This window comes from Penicillium concentricum, assembly GCF_028827145.1.
Source record: "Penicillium concentricum strain IBT 3081 chromosome Unknown utg000002l_segment0_segment0, whole genome shotgun sequence".
Classification (NCBI taxonomy): Eukaryota; Fungi; Ascomycota; class Eurotiomycetes; order Eurotiales; family Aspergillaceae; genus Penicillium; species Penicillium concentricum.
In genome coordinates, this window is record NW_026622755.1 from 10467119 (window position 1) to 10493044 (window position 25926).

The window sequence follows — 25926 nt, forward strand, 5'->3', positions numbered from 1 at the left end:
ATATGAATTTCTTGATAAATCATGCGCAAGTGGGAGGAAGGACTGCCATATTCATGGGTTTTAGCCCGGTGATAGCTTCTGGTTGCTTTTGAATTGATCCAGTCGCTTCCTAGCACGGGTTCAAAAGCTCGCCAATCTTTATCACATTTATGTCTAATAAGGTCCAAAGGCCAGTAACCGAGTAGATACCCTGAGATAGTGTATCATATCGGCCATTATAATCTTTTTTCGCGAAGCTTCTGAGCGCGTGAAATGAATGTTCCCATCTCGGATATCTAGTCCCGTGGACACAAAAGCCCTAAGACTACAATATGCCCACTGGGAACCGCCATATCCTGGGCAAAGAATATGTAATGAACTAAAAAAGATTGATTGAAGCAGTATGCCTGGGCCAAACAAATATCAATTGCAAATGTAACACTTGCTTGCAATGAATGTTGCTTGAAAATGATCAAAGCTGTGCCGCTTCAGCAATGATTGTCTCCCGCGCGGCCTTTTGGAAGCTCTCGCCATGGGGTTGCCATCCTAATAGTTTTCTTGCCCGCAAAGCTCGACCTTGGCCATTGGTACCCAAAAACACAACTCCATTGGGTATCACTACGTTGGCTTCATCGAGATTCATGGATTGCACCGAATCGGGCGAATCAATATGACCGAGGCTATGTGCCTCTTTGGCGATCACTAAAGCGACATCTTTGAAGCTCTGCAAGAAGAAAAGAAGATCAATACGGATAATTTGGGGCATATTAGGTTATGGACCAACCTCGAAGCCATTTTCCGCAAAGAAAAGGCCATCCTCATTCCAGATAGGAGCGGGAGTGGCATTTACAGCATGCTCCACCAATTTGACAAAGAGATCAGCCAGGTCAGAGATATGAACAATGCCCCATCGACTTAGTCCCCTGCCAAGATAGAGACCAACATGTTGCAGCAGAGCGGCCCTGGCCAATGAGGGGACCTGGACGCTGCGTTGATTCACGGGACCTTTACCAGTGCCATATATGATAGGAGGAAAAACAATGGCAGTCTTTGGGCCACCTGATCCCAAGTCGAGAATGTAGTTATCCACCACTCGACGATCTTTGTACGCCCGAATTATGTTCCGGAGATCAGTAGCGCTATCTAAATCATCAAAGATTTGATCCGAGGGCTCGCCATATGAGTTGTTATCAACCTCGGGGCCTGCAAGAACACTAGCCCCGGTAACTTGAATGTAATAAGCTGCAGTTTAGTTCGATTAGCGATCAACCCGAAAGACGACATTGCAGCAGCAGATGGCTTACCATTCTGACGTCCCGCCAGGCCATTTGCGATCGCTTTCACGCTTTCGAGATGCTTGTTACTAGCAGCATCTAAATAGAGAACATTAATGATAGGCTATGTTATAACCCGTAAATTGACTTACGGATAACGATATCGGCTTTGCGGGATTCTTTTTCAATTGTTTCAACGTTGTCCAAATCCGCAAGGACCACACGGACTTTAGGAAATGCAGCCAAAACCTTGCCGGCCTTTTCATTATCTCTGATCAAGGCGGTCACTTCGTAATCAGGATGCGCATGCTGCAAAGTGTGGAGGACTTCACCCCCAATGTAGCCCGTGGCACCGGTACTGTAATTGGAGTCACGAGTTAGCAACCAATCACGCATCAAGAAAAGAGTCTCCAATTACAGGAAGATCTGGGTCATTTTTAAAACTGAGGTTGGAAATATGTGAAGTTGGACAAATAGGAGCACTGGAGCAGGTCGTTTAATATAGATCCTCGCGCACCAGAATAGGAAAGTGATTCCGTGGAGAGGTTTTGCGGGGTTAACATATTTTGGGGGCCATCACGACATGATATCTTTCTTTCTCGTTTAATATCTCTTTATCATAAAGTATTCTCCCCCTTTTAGAAGAGGAAATAGAAGCCCAAATCTTATCAAGTCTAAAGTAGTGAGGGTTGTCTAGCCGACTAAAAGCTTCAAAATGCCAAGACCAAATTTCAGGCACCAGTGCGGATGCCTAGGCTAGTCCTTTCCGAGAGAGAAAAAGCCGTAGTTTAAACAAACCTCCAATTCCACATTGACAGAGGATGAGCAGAAGTTATGTCATTTCTCAGTCTGCCCCTCGAGGTTCATCAGCGGATAATCTCATACCTTCTTTCTAACCGTGATGTGGCCGCTCTCTCAGTACAAGGTCGAACTCTTCACTCTATGTGCGATATGGCAACGCGCAAGAAGTATCACCGAATTAGTGTCTCCTCTGGGGAGGAAGATATCGATAGGCCATTTGCCTTGCTTATGGATATCTTGAAACGACCTAACTTGGGTAATTACGTGCGTCATGTCGAATGCTGCACCGCAACATGCATGCGCATGGACTACAAGGAAGTCGAGTCTCAGCGAGACTTGAGCAATGAGGAGATGAATCTCGTGCGAAGTGCGGTGAGAAAAGGTGGTTTCACAGCCCAGGAGGATCGAGTGGTCAATATGCTTACGCAGAGGATGGATAAAACGGCAACATTTGCCTATTGGTGAGAATCTCGTTTGATATTGGCCTCCGAGCAACTATCTGACTAGGTGGACAGGCATCGCGAGAGCCTCGGTACATTCATCAGCCAAGCGCTGACCGCTATCCTGATTGTGGTATCGCCGAATGTTGTGTCGATGGCTATGACACATCCATCTGGCATGAGCTCCAACCGCGTAATCGACTTCCCGCTTGCCGAGATCCTTCGTCAAGCTAACGCCAGTCCCGAAAACAAGCCATATCTTCGCAACCTCCGCAGTGTTTATCTCATCAACAAGAGCGACGATTCCTGGGCTGATAGTCGTTTCTATCAGGCAATGGACTTTTCTGGCTGCCTGACGCTATTTGACAATCTTCTGTCGATTGAATCCGTCCGCGTTGATGTAATGGAGGAGGATAAAAACGGAACTCCTGAATTCAAAGAGAAATGTTCCAATATCAGCAAGATCTCCATCCATCATTCGTCGGTTAGTTCTCTCTACCTTGCGGGTCCGATATGGTCGTGCAAGGTCCTCAGGGAATTTCAGTATTCTATCGGAGGTAGAGCGAGCCGTGATGGGGGATCTCCTACATTCAATCCCAAAACGTTCATCAAAGTCCTTTGCGCACACAAGGAAACTCTAGAAATTCTTGATGTCGACGTGGAAAATGAAATTTATACATTCGAAATGGTTGATGAGGAAGAGAGAGACATTCAACTCAATGAACACGGGGGCCTTAATGAAACCAGAATCAGCGATGAAATCACTAGATTCTACAAATTGATATGGACATATGGTGGGTCACTGAAAGAATTCGTGGCCTTGAAACGGTTGAGCTTGGGGATAAACTTTCTGTTATACTTTGCCGCTGGCTTTAGCGGAGAATCATACAAGAAGAGGGAAAAGTTGAATCTGGTAGAATGTCTACCAGTTGGGCTAGAGTACTTGTGTGTTCGGGGATACCAGAAGGGTGAGAACGAGGAGCACGATGAGCAGATGGATGCTTTGATGCTATTTTACAAGTCTGGGTCATCCCAACTGAAAGAGATAGAGGGAATTAATGAAGTGATTCCCAATGCCCAGGAGGTTCAAGACCCCGATAACAACGCTCATTTGCTGTGGTCATTGGAGGAGATGGGGTATGAGAGTGATTAGAAGGTTGCGCTCAAGATAATATACCTGAATATTCACACGGCTGAGTTCCGGTGCATCTACTCTCTTGACACTGCGCACCTCTACCGAGGATCGCTGAGAAAAATGGGACTTTTGAATACCCCCGTTCAAGACTTGACCCGCAATGACTACACCAAGATATCGCAAATGTGGGCCATTGGCTGCATTGGAACGGACAAGACTATTTATTTTGGCTCGTCTTATTTCATCCCTTTACTAATTTACACTTCAAATGCTTCCCCTAAGGCTGTTTTGGTTCCTGATCAAAGACTATTTTGAGTGGCCACGAAGACAGCAGACCAAGCCGCGCATAAATTATGAACACTCTGGATTATTTGATTCCCAAGAGTCAATTTTTACTTCTGGTTACTTTTCTGCACCAGGCTTTCTAGGCCATAAAGTTTACGACTGTCATCTTGCGCAGGGTGTGGTCGAACTAGCCAGAAGAGAAGTGAGATAGCACTCTTGGAAAAGAAACGATCGATGGAGGGAAGAGGTTTGAGAAGAAGTAGATAATGTGAGGTCATTGGTTTCTCGCAGTTTATAGCGGTAGCCCCTAGGTTTGTAGCTTGAGGCGAATGCCCATAAAAGAGAGAGCATGGTGGAACCTTGGAAGTATCAGGGACCAGTGATTCATGGTACAGCCCCGGCGCCACCCGCCGACACGGACCACCCTGGCGGGACCCGCCCTCCGGGGCTGGTCTGTAACCAGATTAGGTAGCCTCGACTAGTGCGTTCTAAGATCCATTAGCGGTAATGAGGCCTTAACGTAACAACCCTTGCGGTCGTCTCAATGGCCTCATAGGTTGGAGTGACCGTTCGTTCGCTTTTAGCATTGTAGACCTTGCACCCGAAGAAAATATGAACCCTCACCAGGGTCTATATATCTCGAGAATGAAAGGACGAGTAGGAACACAACTTGATATCGCACCTACTCACAGAATTTATGAAATTAAGGCAAAGCCACGCAAGAGTCAATTGTTTTTACACAGCTTCTGACTTTCTAACATCTTTTTTTTGACGATCTTAAAAAGCCGACATACTTTATACTGCTTTGCAGAAGCAATAAAAAGCCTGTCATGGAACGAGCCTTCATGAAATCTGAGAGCTTATCATTTATAAAAATCGAATTTTCACGAGAAAGACGCAATGATAGGCATTGTGACATGCTGATCAGCGGGTACTAATGTCATGGGAGCCGAGACAGCACTCATCGGCGATACTATTAGCAGTGGAAGTAAGATGATAACCACCTTGACTAATTTAGAAAATTACATCACAAAAATGAGCCGAATCCATGTAGAGCATGAATATAGACAGCACTTGCAAGATCCAAGGACCAAGCATAAACACTCTATCTTGAACTGCAATTTATAATATTATGAATGGTATCAATCTATACTAATCAATACATTGGTGCATTTATCATAGTACTCTCAAGGCTCCCAAAAACCCCTGGAGACGCTCATTGACAAGTACGGTAGACCAAACTCAAGTTTATTTGAGTGCGAGTTGCTCACATACAATGTTCATGTTTGATAACTTCTCATTCCAAGTGGACTTGAATGTAGCCAGTCTAGTCCCTTGACCACTGAGAAAATAATGTGTCGATGTCTTTGAACATTTCAACTGATCATCAGAATGTTGGCCTTAGGCTAGATTGTTGCCTAAAGTGGTTAGGCCCCTTGGACTCGACAAGTCATCATCTCTCGATGCCTTTCTGTCTTCGCTTTTTCTTTTCAACAGTATATTATGTTTATTATTTCAGCATCGCCATACCTAAGAAATCTGCCAAATGGTTGGCCAGACAAGGTCTTATCATACTGCGCCTGGATGACGGCAGGGGTGCAAAATCATCGAGGCGCGGGGTGCGATAGAAAAAACAAAGAAACGCTTGGGCCATAGGGAGGAGATCCTGTTTGGTCAGATATCAATTTTCCCAACTAATGGAAATCACAGCCACAGTTCGATGCTACCAGACCAATTGGCAATTGGGGCTCTTCTTCACGTAAGCCGTTTTCCAAGGCACCCGAAGAAGCCCTGAAGGTGCACATCCAGTCATATGTCAAGATTTCAATTTGTCCATATCGTGCCTGCGCCACTCCCTGAGCTGCCCCCTCTCAAGGTTCTTGCTAAGATCGCCAATCGTGGTGACGTGTGGCGCTGGGGTGATGAAAACTCTGCCAAAATACCTCGCAAGGCACCCAGGTAGGTCATCGCGAACCTTTCCAAGGCTCAGTATATAAGCTGTAGATACCCCATGACTTTCCCCGCATTTATATGTAGGTCGCTCTCATCATTTCTCTTCTACATGAAACTCGTTAAGCTTGGTACCTTCCGCTCTTGCGAATTACGATCTACACCATGACAGAATCATTCGAGCATGACTTGTCTTACCTCGCCCAAGAGGGGGAGATCAGTGGAACGAAAGCGATTCCCCGTTCTCCTGCATTTTTGCTGACCCCTGGTCTCCTGTGGACGAATTTTCATATGACCCTTTTCTCGAATCCCCCTCCGCTCCCATCACCCCTGACCTTGCGGCTTCCACTTCACTCGGCACTCTCTATGAGATCACCGATGACCAATACGAGAAGGGCTCTACGGCGGGGAGGGCGCCGCTGCCGCTGATACTCCGGGCCTTGACCTTCACGACGGGATGTCTGACATCACCTCCACAATCATCTCCACTGCGGACGAAGAGCAAGGATCGATCGCTGGCCCAGATGATAGCCTCCAGATTCCTACATCTTATGGCAAAGTCTCCATGGGTGTCAAGTATGTTTTGTTTGAAATAACTCTCTGTCCCTCTGGGGTACCCTTTTTAGCTGTGAGTTCTAACATCCGTCTGGCATAGATCTAGCCGTGGCAGTCCACTAAAGTGCAAATGGAAGCACTGTGAATACTCAGGTGGATTTTCTCAAATGGGAGCCCTGCTACGCCACATCAAAACAAAGCACATCTCGCCGGGCTTATATGAATGCCCCGAGGGAGAGTGCCGGAAGTCGTTCAATCGAAAGGATAACTTGACTGCGCATATCCGGAATGTTCATCGCGCGAGCGTTTGATTCTTGCTTCGAACTGGTCCCTGCATCCGGCAGTGAGTATCGGGGTTATGGCTGGAGCTATGGTGTATATGGTCTATGGTGTACGGTTATCAAAAAGTTATATTTGTTTCTCAGTTTGTGTTACAATACAAAAGTCGTTCTCGTTTTACTATATAGTCTGTCACTCAAGAACTTTCCCCTTCTATTCTCCTGCTCACCTTATGCCGCTTTTTGATTCCACGTCATTACTTGGGTTTACCGATTAAACCGAAAGCTATTGAAAGCCTCTTCAATTTGATAATGTTTCATCACGCACAAGAGTGTCCTACTACTACGTCTACCGTCGGGATGATAGTAAAACAATGGTGGGAAGCTGCTTCTCAGTATATATTTCTTCCCTGATCTGCTTCATCACTGCTCTAAGCTACCCAGGTCATATATTATCCTTTTCATCTCGTTCAATCGACACTTGACTCTGCCCCACCCACCCCACTCGAGTCCGGGGTTCTATCGGAACCAGGTGGCCCCTTGCTCTAGTCATCCACCTAGAAAAGCACCTTGGAAAGATCCTTGTTAGACTGGACTTTGATGTTCCTCATCATCAGCACCCAGGCAATTGAAAGTCCCATTAACGCTGTACCGGCAATCATCATGTATCGCTGGCTGAATGCATACGCATTCTGAATAGCAGTTCGAGCAGGCGAACCGACTGGATAACTGAGTTGTATGTCCAAAGACTCGTATATATCCGACCACTGGTCCTTCAATTCGGCTGGGAGATACTCACGCAGCTTGACAGGAAGCGTGTTTGTCCAGATAGCACCAGAAACACTACTTCCCACCGCGCCGCCGATATTTCCAAATGTGCTGAGAAGTGCCAACATGGCGGCATAGTCTTCGTGCGAGGCTGCAGCAAGAACAGCAACCTGCTCAATCAGAATAAATGTTCCACCACCTACTGCGAGGAAGATTTGGCACATGCACATATATCCCACGTTGTGACCTGGTGAGCGGAAGTAAATCATCAGACCACTTGCCAGGAGGTAAAGAGGTAGGGCGCAGCAGAGGAGCCACTTGAAGCGACCAGTTGCCCTGATTAGAAAGCCGCAGCCAATAAGCCAGATCGGGTCCATAAAATCAAAAATGGCGCTGATGTAGCCGGCCTGCGTCAGGCTTGTGTTGTAGACGACTTGGAGGTAGGAGGTGAAATAGCTGGCCCAGCAATAATAAGAGACCTGGTAGGTAATATCCAGTAGACATGCGCCGATGACAGTGCGATCGGTGATTAGATTGAATGGAATGAAAGGCTTCGGTGCCAGCCATCGCTCGTACGCGACGAATGCGACGAGAACGCAGAATCCCACAACCATCATAGCGATAATCTTGGGCGATTGCCATTGACCTTCGGTGTTGCCGGCGATGTTGAAAGATGTCAGGAAAAGGATCGTGCCGCCTATCATTAGGAAGATTCCGATGACTGTGCGCAGTAAAGAGTGGTGAGTAAAGATGTAAGAAACAGATTTGAGATGTCAACTCACCATCAAATTCTATGACATAGTACCGGATGCTTTCTTTCCAGGATCGTGATATCTTCTGCTTATATTGTAATTGACCGAGCTTGTCGGCCTTTCGTTTGGCCAGTTCCCAGGTAACAATTAAAGGAAGCGCAGCGATAGGGAGAATGATGCAAATCGTCCCATATGCCCATCGCCAGTTGGTTTCGTGAAATTGATTGGATAAAGGGGAGCCAGAAAAGGCCGTGATCATGCTAGGAGAGGAGGTGAGAGCAAAAGCAAGACCTCGATCACGAAGCGATGATGTATCCGAGGTTATCACGTCGATGCAGAAAATGGCGCCAGTGAGTCCAACAGTATAAAATGACTGTCGATTAATTAGTAAATTTGACCTCGGGCTGTGGAGGGTATGATGCAAACATACCTGTGCAGCACAATACGTCGCAATATTGTTACAAGAGGCCATCATGATCAAACCCATGATTGCAATCAAAATCATGATCACGAATCCAACGGTTCGATCAAAAAGGTTCAGGACTTTGGCAATGGGCATCAGACATGCAGCACCCATAACGCTCGTTACCACTGAAATCACGGTCAACAGCGAGTGTTCCGAGAATTCACTCGTAATGTAAGCAGAGAGATTTGCGGTGAGACTGCTGTTGAGATTGTTGACGAAATACACCAGCCACATACTGTGTTCGCATTAAATCTGACCTTTATGAATAGGATATCCTTCAAGGTTGCTCACCTGGTATAAGCAATAATCAGATGCTTGCGAGACCACGTACTTGTGACTGCTTCGGCAATTTGAACACCATCTTGCTGAATCTCATCATTTGGGATCTTTGGATCGTCAGAGTTCAATGGCTGGGGATGCTCCGTGGCCACTTTGGTGGTAATTGTATCTGAATCCATGGTTGGTAGCACCAAGTAGGTTGCGGAAGCCTGCGGGATCGAAAAAACACAGAATGAATGGGGAGAAGGGCGGAGACGGATTTTAAGCTCTCTCTGGTGGGCATATATGAAATTCTAGACCCTTTCGTTCGCGTAAAAGAGGGTGGTGTTGCCTACCGTGGGCCCTCAAGGTAGAAAAGGGGTAAAATGGGATACTTAACCCATGTAGCAGAAAATTACTCCGAGGGTTTCCCGCGGTTAGACTTAGGGACATACCCACACATAAGCATTAGAGTGGGGTTCCAAGGTTTTCAACCCGTGTGGCGTGATCAGATAATTTTTTATCTATGATCAGATAAGTTTACGATCAGATAATTTTTATCAGACCAAGGTTTCTTGTATCCGGCCCGTGGGTTTTGGAGGAGAAGCTTGGCTGCATGTATAAGCTTCCAAGTTTTCTATAGCTCGCAACTTTGTTAGCTTGAAAGATGATGTTCACCAGTGCTTTTCTGACCTATTTCAATGTATGCCCTGTCTTTCTCTATGTTCTAAAGGTTAGGGACATGAATGAAATGTGTTATGGCTCTGACTTTTCAAATCCGTGATCTTTTCATTCGGTATAATTTTGCGGATGGAGATCTCCACACTTGGCCCGGAAAGGCCCGTAGGAGCCTTTTTCGGTTTTCGCTTTCCTAGACGCCATATCACCGTAGTATAGCAGTTAAGGTAGCAATAATACCACATGTCACCTACTTATGCAAAAATCGGTTGGACATTTTATATCATTTTGACTATATGTTATGTGTTGCGGCGAAGGCTTCTTATCCTTCTAGCTATGATACTAACAAGGGAGGGTTATCTAAAGAAGAAAGTGAGAAGACACCCCAAAAGACACGAAAAACAGTTTGAAATTTTGAAAAAGACTGTTAAAGCCGACTATTTTTGGCCATTATCTGTCTACATGATTGTGTAGCGTCATGGCTAGTTGGGGGCCGTGCAAGAAATGTTTCAGCCTGGATAAATGCTTTCTAGGGTGCACCCTAATGGTGGAGAAAGAGGTTCGTTTTCCACAATTTGGCCCTAGCCTGAAAACTCTGAACAGCTAATTTATCGCCAGCCAGTGAGAACTGAAAGGAACTACCAAGGTTTCGCAACCGAGTGGGCATGTACTCAAAAATTGTGTATGGGACAGCCTGGCGTCGTCCAAACAGACCGATAGAAGTAAAATCCTCGGCACCTAATGCACCCGATATACGAGCTCGAGAACAAAAAGCCTTGCGTTTCTGATCACACAGTAACATGGTATTTAATTCAAGTTAAAAGGATTAGGGCAAACTGTAAAAAGAAAGTGTCGGATATTAGACCGTCCCCGGACCGTCTTCGGACTGTCCTTTGGCTTATTTGCCAGAATGAGCGTTTGTTTGCTTGATTGGCAAGGTATAAAGACCCTGCTCTTTGCTAAATTGAACAACAAGGTTTCTTCTTTCCCTTCCCCCCCCTTCGCGAGTAACCGTAACAGAAAGCATTGAGACATTGAACCATAACAGTTTCTCCAGGTCAATTCTGAACAGGCTTAAAAGCAACTTTCGTTCCATTAGCGTTCCACAACGTCAATCCAAAACTCTCAGTCCAGGGTTTTGGATCTCGAGTTTCGATTGACTCAAACTCTTGCATTATCCGAACAATAGTGTATCCTGCCTCCGTCAATGCAAACTGCTGGCCTATGCATGTCCGAGGGCCTCCATTGAAAGGAATGTACGCCCAGCCGGGTCTGAGCGTTTCCCATCTCTCAGGCCGGAATTCATCCGCATCGGGCCCATAGATTTCATTTTCGCGGTGCATTGTGTATATACTGAAGATAACCTCGTGACCCTTGGGTACGTGAACGGGAGACTTTCCATCCGGGCCACCCCCGAGGGGAAGATAAGTGTCTTGTTTGGCCTCGCGCATGTTGAAAGGGGCGATTGGGTACAGACGTAGAGCTACGACAATTTAGCAGGCAGTATAGACAGTGTTGAAAGGAGTGTTGCTTACTCTCGTTAAGGACCCAGGTCAGATAAGTCATTGATTTGAGAACTTCGAATGAAGGCTTTTGTCCGTCTAAAGCAATGACTTCTTTTCGAAGTCTGTCCCATACATCAGGCTGTCTAGCCAAAACGAAGAACACAATACTTAGGAAATTGGCAGTCGTATCACGACCAGCAAACATAATACTCAATAGCTGGTCTGTTATGTTGGTCTTGTCAAGTGTCTGCTTCGACAGCTCGTAGGAGAACACATATCGACTGTCAGTCAACCGCTTGATATCTTCATCAACCTTGCGCCCACTGTCAACTGCAACACGATAATCGATCGTCTTCTGTACAAACCTATCGACATATGCCCGGACATCTCTCACTGCTTTGATGAATTCTTTCCTGCGGTAGAACATCGCCAAAGGCCCAAGGCGGAAGCGCAAGGTAGTCACGTCTTGAGCTACATCGAAGGCCTTTGAAAATGCTATACCCGCAGAGGACCCTTCTTTGCGCAGCGTGTGAGCAGATTCTCCGAACAAAAACTCGGTAGCGGTGTCAAGAGTCTGCGTTTGGTCAGTGAGATATCTTGAATGATGCCAGGAAGTGATAACATACGCCCTTGAGAAACAGCGGGAGCAAATCGATGGTTGATCCGTCCCGCGGAATTTGCCCAATGAGGTCAACAATGTGGCTCTCATATAACTCAGTGTCGTTAATCTGAGTGCGCGAGAAATTAGGCCGGAGGAGAGCCCGCGAATGTTCCCACGCGCCACCTTCTACGCCGAAAATGCCATTGCCCAAGAGTGGACGGACTGCACTTAGACGAGTCGAACCCACTGAGAAGTCGTTGAATTTTAGCGCGAGGATTGTTTGAATGTTCTGTGGATTGGTGGTAAAAATGAGCCTTCGATTGGCGATTCTCGCCTTGAATGTCGGGCCATAGCTGCGATGCCAGCCGCGAATAAGTTCAAGAAACCTATGCTCGGGGCCAGCTTTGGCTATTTCCATGCCCATACCAAGGCCGAATAAGCCGTGGCACACTGAGTGGGCAGGGGGTAGGCAGCCGTTCTCACGAGCGTAGCTCCATCCTGGATGAGTATTCAGTCTGAGTGTTGGTTCACTGTCAACAAGAAAGAGTTACATACTTTGAAAGGCTTGTACACTCTTCGCTAACGACCAAATAATGAACACAGCCCCAGCTACAAGGCCGTAAAAGTGAATATGTAAGAGGTCGAAAGATACTAGTGCCATAGTCACGGTGGGTTGCAGTAAATAAGATACCTTGAGGTTGTAAGCATATTGACCCGGATTGGCTCGATATTTGTATCCGAGCTGTGTGTATACTCCCCCCGGGACCTAGTATGAAGGGGGATGGCGTACGGCCTGTTTCCCTTGCTTTCCTTGTTTTTTTTGCCAGCGGGGTTAATCTATTCATTGATAATCGTTGGGTCTTTTCATCACATGCGTTCAAGGCGCAGTATCCGCCGATTGGTCATAGGTGTGCTCATTGCACACTTGACTCCGGAGACGTATCTCCATATAGGCTTAAAGCAAATCAAAGTAGCCCGCCAAGGGAGATTACTCGAGCTTCAACATTTCTATCTATATTGTGGCACGAAGTTTGAAGATCACCACGTGTGACGAAAAAGAAAAATGGAAACATGTAAAATTGCAATAGGCCAGGCCCACAGCCCCCCTGGAAGGTAGCGAAGCAGCGGGCCGTCTGGTCCTGTCGTGGTACTCCATAATTCTGCACAGATTTTCTTAGAATCCCGCTTTGCATTAGTCGGGACTTGGTCTCAATGCTCATTGGCTTCACCATGCGAGCTTGGATAGACGTGGAGGCATTTGCAGGGGATTTGCAATTCGAAAAGGCGGGACATGCGGTGGAGTTATCTGCCGTGCGTGAGGGGAGGTATATGTGTGTGTTGGGCGTGTCCCATTAACCAACAGCTTGTCGATCGTTGCGGGTGCATGTAGAGTAGCCAATTAAGAACCTAAACGTTCCCGCGCTCGAGAGATGATTGTGTTGCCAACCATTAGTACTGCATGGTCTAACACAATACAAGGCCGGAATTAGCATACTAAGCGAAGGATAAAACTCCGATGATCTCTTAGACCTATGTAGCCACTACTGCTGGTACTTTCGTTTCGTCACCTCCTTTATATATGTGGCGTTCACTGGGTTCGTTGCAAGGCTTCGTAGCGGGGTAGGAATCGCCAATGGCAGTAGAATTGACAGCGGTACGTGCACGAAAGGGTCTAGATGCTTATTCGCTTGCCGAGTTTCGCGGTCAACCAATTTCTGATCTTCACCCCGAGAATTTGAGATGAGACTGACAATCCCGTTGCCAAGCGTTTAATGACGTCTCGGGCCATTATCGTTTGCAGGTTAATTTTACGGACCAGTGGACAGGTTCGACTTATGTCTAATCCCAGTCCTTCGCGCCTGGAATGGTCTTCATTAGAATCGAGTCATATGATGAAGATGATTGGACACACCACCGGTCATTTCCCATGGCCCGAAAAAGCCCAGCGGGAATGTGTAAGACCGTGGCCACGAGAGGAAAACAGCCGACCCTCAGATTGACTACGGGCAGACCTAATTTACTCAAAAGCAGGCGCCATGGTGCAGCGTGGAGTGTGAGGGTGTGAAGCTCGTTAAAATTAGAGCCAATGAGAAGACCGATTGGAAGCCTCCGGAGTAGGTTTCCTATCCTTTTTGTGATGCCTCTTCACCTTAAGAATATCGAAAGTGGGTATGTCGCTTTGTCACCGATCAACATCCACTTTCCCCTCATTCAGGCATAGTCGTCCTTTCGGTCCTATCCGCCTCCTGTACATGTCATGACTCAAACCCTGAAGTCCAGCACTCAGATAGTACATCCCCGTGATTACGCATCAATTCCCCGAGGGCTACGCCACAGGTTTGTGACCCGCCAATAGTAACGTCAAGCGACATGAGTCCTTTCATCAGAATGTCGATTTGTCGATCCCAGATACCGTCTGGTATCAAAAATTGTGCATTGTCCTCTAATGCTCCAGCATCACAATTGGAGTGGAGCTGCAGGTCTATCACACTCTCAATGGCCCTCTGAAGGGCTGTGACAGCCAAACTGGGAGTGACATGATAGGCCGTGAGCGGGACTTCGGCGCCTAGTCCATTTTGAAGGTTGAAAGCTTCCTCAGCAGGTAAGTTGAGTACGCATTCGACGACCTGCGTCACGCACGAGGCTGCATCCCGCTGATAGTCCCGGACGGCCGACCATATATCTTGGTCGACAGAGGGATCAAGGTCTTCGGTCACCTTTTTGAAGACCTCGGCAAGTAGGAAAATGCCAAGGTTCCAGAACATCACAAGGGAAACTAAGACAAGAGCTGTCAGTGAGTTACCGGCGATAAAATTGCGAGAAAAAAGACGAGCGAGCGAATTGATAGACTGTAACTTACCAAGGGATATTCTAGGACACGTGGAGAGGCAATGGAAATTTTTGATGCAATGAAGGATGAAAGGTTGGAATGATTCGCTGAAGTCACGGACAGCCGCCACGCTCAATTTTATTGCTTCAATTGTTGACAGGGATCGTTCATTGATAGTGCCATGCGCCTGGCTAGCAACAGCTTTGATCTTTATAATCTGCCTCCAGACACAGAATGTTTCTGCACTGGCTTTCCGGCAGATGGGTTGAACATTGATATCCAACTCGAGGATATTCCGAGAGACTGCCAATGCTGTCACGGATTCTTTATTTGAAAAGACTGTACGGTCTTAGTTAATTGCCATAGATTCGAGATTCCCCATGCCAAGGACGCTGACCTTTTGTAGTACCCCATATGTCTGGAAGTTTGCATTGCCGATCCATCGCCAACGCTGCTCCCGTGTCGCGGATATATGCAGTCCACCGGACAATGCTCAAACTTGCTTCAGCAAGAGCACTGTATGTAGATGATGGTCCTAGGTTAGCACAGTATTGCGTGACAAGTCCATCTAAGTAAGATAACTTTTGCAATGCCGTGTCAAGAAAGTGGTTGGGTACGAGATCCGCTCCGTCGGTTATTTTAGTTGGTGTAACTATACCAACAAACATGAGGGTTGACAATACAACTCGAAATGATCGAACATCATGCGCATCACGAAGAAGCGATCTTGCCTGTACCCAAGCATCAATGAAGGCGTCCAAGGAAGAGTCATCTCCTGCCTCTCCAGACTTTGAATTTCGAGGAAAGTGAGCATAACCTGAGCTCGCTCCAAAAGAAGGCGAGCTAGGCAACCATTGCATCGAGAATGCGCGAAGAACTGCTTTGAAAGTCTCATCTGACTTCTTCCGCGCAGTCGAGTTCAGTCGATTGCCATATAGGTCGCCCAAGTGATCAAGGAACCGAACGCTGCCTAGCAAGGAAATTTCATAAGGCAATGCTTGTGATGATACTGAAAGAGCATATCGGGGAGAAATAGCGGTTGAATCCACGGTTGACCTGGGGGGCGCGGATCCATTTGAGCTCCCTGATTCATGGTCTCCCAACCGGTAGCGGCTCCCAGTCGCATAGAGATTACAGTCGTAGTCCAAAAATCTCGACGCACTGGCTGTTGCGATTGCTTCATATATCCGGGCGAGACGATCACCAAAGATCTTTGCGTCTATGCCGGAATTCAGCAGGTGGATGGGACTACTGAATGAAAGGCCAACAGTTGGTCGATGATTTGACCCGATACTTCGGCCATCGTGTAAGCGGGTCAGTTCAGAGGTCGAAGCGGTCAGTTGACCCTGACCCTCACACTGGGTCTCTGTTGGCGCTATGGACCCAGGACGAAGCGCAGTGGAGGAGTTAGAGGGCTCGATATTAGTTGAAAATGCGTTGACGCTATCCGCGACGATCTCATCGTAATCAAGATTCAGCCAAGCTGCCAGAACATCTTGGTCAGCGACAGAGGTAGGATCGAATCCATTGCTCGGGCTGCCAGCGATATCCTCGATCGGTGTATCGAAGTCATTCGATTCATGTTGCGTGGTTGCTACACTGCTTTCGCCGTACCTGCGCTTCTGTCGCTTCTGTGGGAAAGAACTGGACTGGGCTATAGCGAACTCAAATGTACATTGGCGTCTGAGACGCCTGCAATTTGCGCAGATCGCATCGGGAATTCCGTCTGGACTGGACTGCACAACACAGCGTCGCTTGGAACGCCTGCATGGATCACAGCTTGTGTTTTGACGCCGCGGTGGATTGACGGGAGATGTTGACGCCGTTGGAGAATTGAGGTCCCTCGGCATTCCGTGTCTACATGATAACTACAAGCCGAGGTAGCGTCCACTGCATTGAGGTCAGTTCACACACGGCTGGACTATTTCTCCGTTCCGCCCCACCACTGATGCCTTAATTATGCCTGAAGTATGAGGCAGAAGTTCAAAAAGTACATTCGAAAGAGAGGAGAATGGTCATAAAACATCAAAAATACAGATATCGTACACTGCTCAGGGCAAATAAGGCCACTCGAAATCTATGGATGCACAGAGATATCGATATAGTTTAGGCGACATCGTCGTATGTCTAGACCTTGTCTCCGGCTGCCCTCCGAACACAATCGACGATAAAGCCCGGATTACTCATAAATGGGGAGTGGCCCTCCTCGCATTCCTCCACCTCGAAGCATCCCTCGCCCTGCGCAATCATCCTTCGCTGGAACGGCTCCCGTAATGCCAGGTCGTTCTTGCAAACAATGTATGTGCTCGGGATCTCGCGGTACGCAGTGTACGTGGCAGGAACAATCAATGGGCCCATGGGGAATGTGCCTAGCAACCCAACAGCCCTATCGATATCCTTTTGGTCGCAGCGGTTATAAAATACCAGGTGGATACGGTCCTTCGGAAGAACGATTGCTCCGTCCTGGGGAGTGATTAGCTTTGAAGATATAAAGGTAAGGATCTCGGGTGCATACCGCTGTCACTTCTAGTCCGCCAAACTGCACCTCCATCTCCTTGCGTTGACGCTCAATCTCTTCCTCCTCAGGCGTCTGCGGGACCAACTGGCCGATGTGGGTTTGTCCTTCTGGCAATGCCATTGCACACATGTAAACCAGCTTGATGATTCCTCCTTTCAACCCCTGTGAATCTCGCTCCTTCTTTCCTAAACCCTTGGCTCCTTCGGACATGGCGACGCCGCCAAATGAATGTGCGAGCACAACGACATCTTTTCCGGCATCCAATTTGGTCATAATCACTTGTCGGACAGCTTGTGCGTCTTGATCCCAGCTGGCGAGCGGTGGACTGGAGTCCACACTAGGCATGGTCACAGCCTCTGCATCGTAGTCGACCTTTGCGAGCTCATCAATGAGGCCCTGGAAGTGTGCAGGTCGATGCCATGCGCCTGGTACAATGACAATTGATGGATTGGTCATAGTGGACTTATGTGAAGGCAGAATAGGAATGAAGAGTGGTACGCTGAGATTGAGATAAGATGGACATGAAGCCTTTAAATATTTGGATAAACATTCATGTCCCCACATCGGAGCCGCACTAAAGTGGATCTCTTGGTCGGAGCCGCCCCCCGAACCTTTGATGGTAACTGATTAGTCAGATCTCACCAGCGGCTTTCTTTAGTACATCTAGATGTACTATGTATGAATAGGCGTGACCTACAGTTCTATCAGAATCTATCTGGCAGTTTGTACTAGGAGAATTGTTGTGTTGTCCGCGCGATGCTTGTGTGCTACTATTGGTCTCAACAAATAGAGTTGTGCCGCATGTGGATGTTAATGCTTATTCTCATTGCGGCCTTGATGAACCCGCACAAGCACTGGTCCTAGCCAGTGCCTACATTCCAAGGTCGGATAGGAGGCTAGTGTTACATGTTTCGCAGGGACGCAGGGTGGTGATAATTGCTAGAAAAATAGGTACAACGTCATCTTTACACACCACCCTGTCGAATGCAGAAGGCGTGGATATATGGATTGAGAATGTCAAGAAGATCTTGCAAGACCACACCCTCTATAAACTGATTATTAAACCGATTCTATGGCTAACGAGACGGAGTCCGAATGGTGAAAAATGGACGACCCTTTTAATGCAAGTGCGAGGCTGGCTATTTAGTAGGATCGACCGACAACTGCAAAAGAAATTAATGACAGAGGCAATCGAACCGACTTTGCTGATCAACTTATCGAATGAATCAAGATCTACGTGAAGAGAGAGGTTCATGGAGCTTCGAAAATAGCCATGGCATCGTGGAGAACATGGAATCAATTCTCGACAAATGGAGGGTTCATCGACGTTGTCAGATCTCGACCGGGCCCTTTCGGATCTAAAAAGAAGTTGCGCTTGCACCATAATTTGCTATACAGCTGCTATATATACACAGCAGGTATTTATATTTTTCCAGAGGCCGATGATGGTGGAACTGGGGTGGCGAGCTCAAAAAGGGAATAGTTCATTCTGTATAAAATTCTAGCATGAAATTTGAATTCTTTAAATATTCCGCAGGGCATCTTGGATGCAATTTATCTCGATTATAGGAATTTAATTCACTGGGATTCCGCTGTCTTTGTGAAGAACCTAAAAAAGAACATTTACGGGCCCGGTTCTTTGTTCAAAATGTGTTTACACTACGGAGTTGCATTTCTTTGATTTTCTTTATTTATTTGATAGTCTATGTAGCCAAAGTAACTGTTACCAGGTGCCAGATGCTCTTGTGTTCCATTATCTTCCAAGGGGACAAACAACTCCACCAACAACGTAGGCAAAGATGGGATGAAGTGACAATTCTCCAAATCGCTGTTAAGCATCACAAACTTTCCCTCTTTCATCTCCATCCTCTTTCATCTCCATCCTCTTTCATCTCCATCCTCTTTCATCTCCATCCTCTTTCATCTCCATTCTCTTTCATCCTCGTCATCTTTGATCCTTGTCCACCCATCTACGTGTTTATCTATTTTGATTATCCCGTGATCCTTGTCTGTGCTTCGTCCAATCGCAGCGATGGTAATCGATCAAGTCCGCGTTTCTACGCGGCACACGCTTAACTGTGCCAATGATGCGACAGTCGCCACGCTCGAGTCCCCTTTCAGCTTAGGGCCGATGGACTATGCTGTGCCCGCCAGGTTGACTATCGAAGCCATCCTCGTCTATAGAAAGCCAGCGACGCTACCGGACGATAACTTCCTTCCGATTGAACGGTTGAAGGTGGCTGTGTCCCACCTCCTAGACTATTACCCACATTTGACTGGCCGTCTGCAGCAGAATGCAGTCAGTCAAGCTCCAGAAATCGGTAGTCTAGGCACTGGCGTTGAGCTTTGGGGGGCAGAATGCCCCAGAAGGCTCAGAAACATCGCCGCGTCTGCTCTTTCCGCCCGTATTTTGGTGATCAAACTGCCAGAGTCTGGGAATGCGCTTCTACCCATTTTCCATGCGACAATGGGAGCAGTCTCCCACAATCCCCTCTTCGCCATCCAGCACACCCGGTTTGGCTGTGGAGGCGTCGCATTAGGCATTCGAGTTCATCACCTGGTCTGCGATGCAACTGGGTTTATGCAGCTAGTGCGTGATCTCGCTGATATCTACAAACAATTGCGCGACTCTTCTCCCCCAACACTCATCTCTCCCCCTGAGATTATCTCACACTTTCGAGGAACAAATAGTCCATCAGTGAACCAGGAGGAGAGAGCCATTGCGTTCAAACCTCCAGACTTTTACCTCGACATAAGGACCACGGACATGCATGAAGCTTTAGCCCCTCCGACTGTCATCACTTGCCCTCTGCGCTTTCAAGGTCGAGATCTGATTTCACTCAAGAATGCTGCAACTGATCCCAACACCCAGGGACAGACCTCGTTCACCACCTTCGAGGTCGTCTCAGCTTATCTTTACCAACGAATTTACCAAGCCAGAATTCGCATTCTGCGTGACGAGGGAATCACACCAGATGTAGACTCGTTACAGTCACTACGTGGCTTTTGGACAACCATGGACATGCGCGACTCCAACCGTCTGAAACTCCCCGCACGCTACTTTCCGAACGCCGTCCACTGTCCCTCAACTTCCACCTCGCACGAATTACTCGAAGGGGGCGCACTCTGGCAGGTTACACAGGTTGTTCATGATGCAATTCACTCGGTTGACATGGACGGGGTCAAGCGGCAGTTTGAATGGATTGCCGCACAGCCCAACAAAAGCCATGTCAAGTCCAAGAACGTGGTGCCAAATGGTAGCTTCCTTGCTACCCAGTGGACTAGGGGTAGGACGTACGTTGGGGTTGATTTTGAAGTCGCCGCTAATGGCAGGCGTATTGCCCCCGATCTGGTATCGCCGGCTTTCAGCGAAAGCCATCGAGTGGATGGTTACGCAATTATCATGTCGACCGAGGAGCAGTTGCCTCGACGCCAGATTAACGGACGCTCTTTGACTGGTCCCAATCTCCCATGTGCTGTTGATGTTAATTTGTCTCTGGACAGCTCGGTATGGGATGTCCTTAACAGTGACCCCGACTTCTTGGCTCTCCACTCCTAATTCACGATTCTTAAACATTCACGCTTCAATGTGAGTGGTCCAAATGATGCTAATTTTTTGAAGAAAGACGATGTGTTGGGCGTCTCTGGAAAATAAAATTGAAAAAAAGACGAAAAACGAAAACTATGAAACACAATGGAAAGCCTCCCTAAACCAAGACCATTGGACTTTACAAAGAATGCATATAAATTGTTAGTATAGCAGCCGAATCCATCATTCGAGTAATTCCTTTTGTAGCGTACTAGTAGTTCAGGGGTATTACTAGATTATCCCGGCCGACAAGTGAGATTTGTAGCTGCAAGAAAGATTGATGCCTTACCTGCTCAGGTCCCTAGTAATGTCGTCATATGGCTTTTATACGAGGAGCTGTGATTGGCTCGGATTGATTCATCACGTGGCTCAACCCCGGGGATCCACTCGTCCCAGGCCCAGAAGCATCGGAGCTACCATGGTCTTCACTTGTTTTGAGACCACTTCGCTTGATATACTGATCTTTTCTTTTGACACTACATAATTAAGAGGAGCTTGAAAATATCTCACTTATACCCAACTGCTCGGCGAATATTCTACAGCGGAAAGATCTCTATTCTCCCCACGTGTGATGTCATCGGCTGCAGCGATGGAAGAACCACCGCGCCGGCCTTCTACGCTTGAACGCAACCGTTTTACTCAGGATGGCACAAAAGTCCAAGGTGGGATTTTCTGACTCATTCGCAAGAACAGCGTGCTAATTTTTCGAAGATGATGGTCGGATTGAGATCGACCTGGACTCCAAAGTGGGCAGGGAAGTGTCAAAGTTGATACCATTTCTACATACGGAAGAGCAAATACAACCACAACCAGAGCCTTCAGGTGATTCCGGATGTGGTCTCGAGCTCAATATTGTGATCCAAGTTGTTGGCAGTCGAGGCGATGTCCAGCCGTTTGTCGCACTGGGCAACGAGCTTCAGCGTCATGGACACCGCGTGCGATTAGCCACACATGGTGTGTTTGAAAGCTTCGTGCGCGACTCCGGGCTAGAATTTTACTGTATTGGAGGAGATCCGTCGGAGCTCATGGCATATATGGTAAAGAACCCAGGACTGATACCACAAATGAAGTCCGTGCAAGAGGGTGATATTCAACGCAAGCGTATCATGGTAGGCCAAATACTGGAGGGATGCTGGGAGTCCTGTATTAAGGATGACTCTGTGACCAATACACCATTTGTGGCTGATGCTATTATCGCAAACCCTCCAAGTTTCGCCCATATCCACTGTGCGCAGGCGCTTGGCATCCCTCTACATATGATGTTTACCATGCCGTGGACTAGCACAAGGTCATTTCCGCATCCCTTGGCAAACTTGAAATATTCAACCACAGAGCCGAAAATGGCCAACTACCTTTCTTACGGGATTGTCGAATGGCTGACATGGCAAGGGTAATAATCACACACCCCTGCCATCCCGAATACAACACGCTGACCTACCAATAGCCTCGGCGATATTATCAATGATTGGAGAAAAACCATCGACTTAGAACCTATATCAGCCACCGAAGGTCCCCGTTTAGCAGAGACTTTGAAGATACCATTCACATATTGCTGGTCGCCTACATTAATGCCTAAACCAGCGGACTGGCCGGCACACCTAAACGTCTGTGGTTTCTTCTTTCGCTCTCCTCCGGACTTCACACCACCTCCAGACCTTGCCGCATTTCTTCAAAACGGGCCTCCGCCGGTGTATATCGGTTTCGGGAGCATCGTCATCGAGGATCCTCCAGCCATGACTGCCACACTCGTCAATGCAGTGAGGTCCTGGGGTGGTCGTGCAATCATATCTCGTGGCTGGAGTAATCTTGGCGAAGCAGAATCGGACGATCAGATCTTTTATCTTGGAGACTGTCCGCATGAATGGCTATTCCAGAAGGTGGCCGCAGTTGTACATCATGGAGGAGCAGGGACTACAGCATGTGGTTTGCGATTTGGAAGACCCTCTCTTGTTGTACCCTTCTTTGGAGAGTACGTGATTACCTGCAGGCCTTTCCCATTTCGTCGCTAACTTGGCATAGTCAACTATTTTGGGGAAACATGGTTGCGTCCCGCGGGGTTGGACCAATCCCTATTCCGCACCAGTCTTTGAACGCAGAGAATCTAGCAGAAGCCATCCGTTTTTGCCTGCATACTGATACCCTAGCAGCAGCTAGCAATCTTGCTCGTGAAATGAGCGAGGAAGCTGGAGTTTCTGCGGCTGTCGCATCTTTCCATCGGAATTTACCGGTCGATAAAATGCAATGCCAGTTTCTCGATTCCGAGCCTGCTGCGTGGCAGTTGAAACAAAACGCCAAAACCCCTGTGAATTTGTCCAAAATGGCAGCCGGAATCTTGCTAGAAAACTCTCGCATTGATATAAAGGACCTGAAAGCGTGAGAACATATATCCTAGCTATCATATTTATACGTTAACTAACACACATCTTGAACTAGATACGAGAGTAAATCTATCTTTATTCAAACCCGGCGATGGGATCCTATCACGGGCGGCACGTCGTCTTTACTAGGCATGTATAAGGACATCCTTACAGCATCAAGCGACGTTGTCATTCGGCCCTACAAAGAGGTCAGTCGTGCGCGTCAACAGAGCGAACCAGAGCTCGTAGTCATCGAGTCTACCAATCCCCAATCTGAGCGACGCCCATCAGACGGCATCTCACGTACTTCCGGAAGCAACCTGACAGATGAAGACCGGAGAGTTATGGGAAAGGCAGTGGGGGGATCCGCCAAAAGTGTGGGGAGGATCATAGCCTACTACTACAAGGGGGTTCTGGTAGACATACCTGGAGCAGTGAATGAAGGTCTGAGAGCTGTTCCCAGACTCTATGGCGAGGAGGTGAAAGACTACGACAACATCAAGGACTTCAGGTCCGGGGTTTCTGCGGCTTCAGATAATTTTACGCATGGGTTCTCACATGGACTCACCGATATTTTCCGGCAACCTTATGAGGGTGCCCAGAAAGATGGAATTAGGGGTGCAATCAAAGGATTTGTGAAAGGACCTATTGGCATGGGGACTAAAGCTGCATCAGGTTCGTGACGCACATTACTTCACACGACTTATTGATTATGCTAATGAATCATCTCCAGGTGCTTTGGGTTTAGTAGCCTATCCGGGGCAGGGCTTAGCTAAAAGCTTGCATTCCGCTATCCATTCTAAGACTCGGAAGCAGCTTGTCAAAGCACGACTGACAGAGTCTGAATATATGGCTAGACAATCAGCCAAGGCCCAATCGAGCTGCCCTGATGTCATTGAGGCATTTGAAGCTCAACAACGGCAGCCCGGGAATACCAGCTCAACGAATCTAAAACGAGCAAGTTCCCAACAATGAACATAGTGAAGAATATTAGCAATATCATGGATTTCAAAAATATAGATCAGAGTCCCAGAATTGGCTCAATTTTTCCAGCCCGCACATTTGTCAGCTCCGCCGTGATAGGGTATAACGTGCTAACTCCGATCACGTCTTGCCTATAACATGCCCTCTGCTTTTCCTTTTTTTCCCACATTGCACATGTATTTGAATTTGCGTGTTCCTTGAGTTTGAATCGCATGCTGAACTACTGCTGGCTCATTCATCATGTCTAACTCCCATGTAAAATCCTTCCCTCGCCCAGCAGCGGGGTCTACCCAATCATTTTGGCGCACACAACCAGATCCCCTCGATAACCACCACACAACATCAGACCTGCCAGAGGAAACCGACATCCTAATTATCGGCGGCGGCTATGTCGGAGCGTCGGCCGCTTATCGGTTGCTTGCAGAGAACCCCCAAAATCCAACCCCCGGGTGGTGTTAGTTGAGGCCCGGGAGTTATGCTCCGGTGCCACCGGGCGCAATGGTGAGCCCCACACATATCCTCCAATATAAATATAACAATCCAGCTCATAGCTAAATGTTCATGTAGGTGGCCATTTGAGACCAGATATATATTCAGCAACAGCATTGTTCACCGAACGCTATGGGATCGAAGCAGCAGCAGAGATCGTTCGGTTCGAAATCTCACACTTGAAGATCATTGAAGAGCTGGTCCGTAAAGAAAACATCGATTGTGAACTTACTTTCACTCGTTCTTATGATATGTATCTCGATGAAGATGAGCTCAAGAAGGTAAAAGCTTTCTACGACTCTTTGGTTGACCAGGGATTGGATTTTATGGATGATGTTAAATACATGTCTGAAGCTGAGACCCGAGATGTAAGTTGGAATGAGCTTTCGGGGTAGTATTTCCATCTTCCAGATCTTTTCTAACAATATTTACGTTTAGAAGGCGCATGTTCGAGACGCCAAGGGAGGTTTCAGCTTTCCAACGGGACATCTCTGGCCTTACAAGCTCGTTGCCCATCTTATTCGCGTCGCCGTTTCCCACGGCTTGAACTTGCAGACGAATACACCTGTATCTGAAATCGGGGAAAGCCCAAACGCAGATGGCTTCTGGCCGGTAACCACCAGTCGTGGAGTCATTAACGCACGGAAGATTATCCTCGCGACCAACGCATTCACCAGCGCCTTGGCCCCGGAATATTCTAAAGCTATCATTCCCTGCAAAGGTATCTGTAGCCAGATAGCTGCGGCACCTGATGCGCCCCATCAGGATCTGCCTGGTACTTATGCAATCCGATCTGGGCCGGGGGCGTATATTTATCAAATTTCCCGGAATGACGGGTCACTCATCGTCGGCGGAGCATCAAATCTTTTTAGAGATGATCGGGAGGAGTGGTATGATAACCCCGATGATGGGAAGTTGATTAAAGTTGCTGCGGATTATCTTGATGGTTATATGCAACGCACGTTCATCGGGTGGGAGGATAGTAAGGCGGAAATCAAACATATCTGGGCCGGTGGTATGTGTCATTCCTGTCTACACGATTCTATCGAATTGCTGGTATATTTTCCTTCTGCTAACTCCATGTCTGGGTCTAGTTATGGGATACAGTGCAGACTCGTTGCCTCATGTTGGTAGTATTCCGGGTAAATCGGGCCAGTTTATCGCGGCCGGATTCAATGGACATGGTATGCCTGTCGCATTCTTGTCTGGTAAGGCTGTTGCGGATATGGCCCAGAGCTCCGTTGCATTTGAGGATACTGGTTTGCCCAGGTTGTATAAGACATCACTTGATAGATTGGAGCCGGTCTTTGATGATATCCCGGGCTAGGGATATTTGGGTCGAACCCTTTTTGCTTCCTGGTCAAACGTTCCCTCCTAACTAACAATGCTTCTTCCTCGTAAAAACATTTGAGTTTACGGTTGTTTACATTTTAC

At 47.5% G+C, this 25926-nt stretch overlaps 9 protein-coding genes across 9 annotated transcripts; 5 read left to right on the plus strand and 4 right to left on the minus strand.

Moving 5' to 3' along the window:
• Positions 1-451: 451 nt before the first annotated feature.
• Positions 452-1688, minus strand: N7517_007690 (uncharacterized protein; the record flags this gene model as incomplete). The annotated part of the gene is made up of 5 exons (XM_056725420.1): positions 452-703; positions 764-1221; positions 1284-1352; positions 1406-1611; positions 1672-1688. 5 exons carry the CDS (start codon positions 1686-1688, stop codon positions 452-454), a joined length of 1002 nt encoding a protein of 333 aa, XP_056581670.1.
• A 516-nt stretch (positions 1689-2204) lies between these two features.
• On the plus strand, positions 2205-3647 carry N7517_007691 (uncharacterized protein; the record flags this gene model as incomplete). Its single annotated transcript, XM_056725421.1, has 2 exons — positions 2205-2515; positions 2570-3647. The coding sequence occupies 2 exons, from the start codon at positions 2205-2207 to the stop codon at positions 3645-3647; spliced, it is 1389 nt and encodes a 462-aa protein (XP_056581671.1).
• A 2674-nt stretch (positions 3648-6321) lies between these two features.
• N7517_007692 (Zinc finger C2H2) lies at positions 6322-6730 on the plus strand (the record flags this gene model as incomplete). Its single annotated transcript, XM_056725422.1, has 2 exons — positions 6322-6440; positions 6520-6730. The coding sequence occupies 2 exons, from the start codon at positions 6322-6324 to the stop codon at positions 6728-6730; spliced, it is 330 nt and encodes a 109-aa protein (XP_056581672.1).
• A 524-nt stretch (positions 6731-7254) lies between these two features.
• Positions 7255-9141, minus strand: N7517_007693 (Major facilitator superfamily domain general substrate transporter; the record flags this gene model as incomplete). The annotated part of the gene is made up of 4 exons (XM_056725423.1): positions 7255-8186; positions 8248-8590; positions 8648-8918; positions 8975-9141. The coding sequence occupies 4 exons, from the start codon at positions 9139-9141 to the stop codon at positions 7255-7257; spliced, it is 1713 nt and encodes a 570-aa protein (XP_056581673.1).
• A 1536-nt stretch (positions 9142-10677) lies between these two features.
• N7517_007694 (cytochrome P450) lies at positions 10678-12386 on the minus strand (the record flags this gene model as incomplete). The annotated part of the gene is made up of 4 exons (XM_056725424.1): positions 10678-11102; positions 11155-11698; positions 11751-12223; positions 12281-12386. The coding sequence occupies 4 exons, from the start codon at positions 12384-12386 to the stop codon at positions 10678-10680; spliced, it is 1548 nt and encodes a 515-aa protein (XP_056581674.1).
• A 1594-nt stretch (positions 12387-13980) lies between these two features.
• Positions 13981-17529, minus strand: N7517_007695 (alpha/beta hydrolase; the record flags this gene model as incomplete). The annotated part of the gene is made up of 6 exons (XM_056725425.1): positions 13981-14501; positions 14586-14894; positions 14953-16186; positions 16231-16445; positions 16739-17018; positions 17071-17529. The coding sequence occupies 6 exons, from the start codon at positions 17527-17529 to the stop codon at positions 13981-13983; spliced, it is 3018 nt and encodes a 1005-aa protein (XP_056581675.1).
• A 1576-nt stretch (positions 17530-19105) lies between these two features.
• N7517_007696 (Transferase) lies at positions 19106-20632 on the plus strand (the record flags this gene model as incomplete). The annotated part of the gene is made up of 1 exon (XM_056725426.1): positions 19106-20632. One exon carries the CDS (start codon positions 19106-19108, stop codon positions 20630-20632), a length of 1527 nt encoding a protein of 508 aa, XP_056581676.1.
• Positions 20633-21251: 619 nt separating this feature from the next.
• N7517_007697 (glycosyltransferase) lies at positions 21252-23994 on the plus strand (the record flags this gene model as incomplete). The annotated part of the gene is made up of 6 exons (XM_056725427.1): positions 21252-21324; positions 21374-22052; positions 22107-22631; positions 22682-23035; positions 23096-23694; positions 23753-23994. The coding sequence occupies 6 exons, from the start codon at positions 21252-21254 to the stop codon at positions 23992-23994; spliced, it is 2472 nt and encodes an 823-aa protein (XP_056581677.1).
• A 249-nt stretch (positions 23995-24243) lies between these two features.
• N7517_007698 (NAD(P)/FAD-dependent oxidoreductase) lies at positions 24244-25819 on the plus strand (the record flags this gene model as incomplete). Its single annotated transcript, XM_056725428.1, has 4 exons — positions 24244-24457; positions 24571-24860; positions 24931-25507; positions 25587-25819. 4 exons carry the CDS (start codon positions 24244-24246, stop codon positions 25817-25819), a joined length of 1314 nt encoding a protein of 437 aa, XP_056581678.1.
• Between the last annotated feature and the right edge of the window lie 107 nt (positions 25820-25926).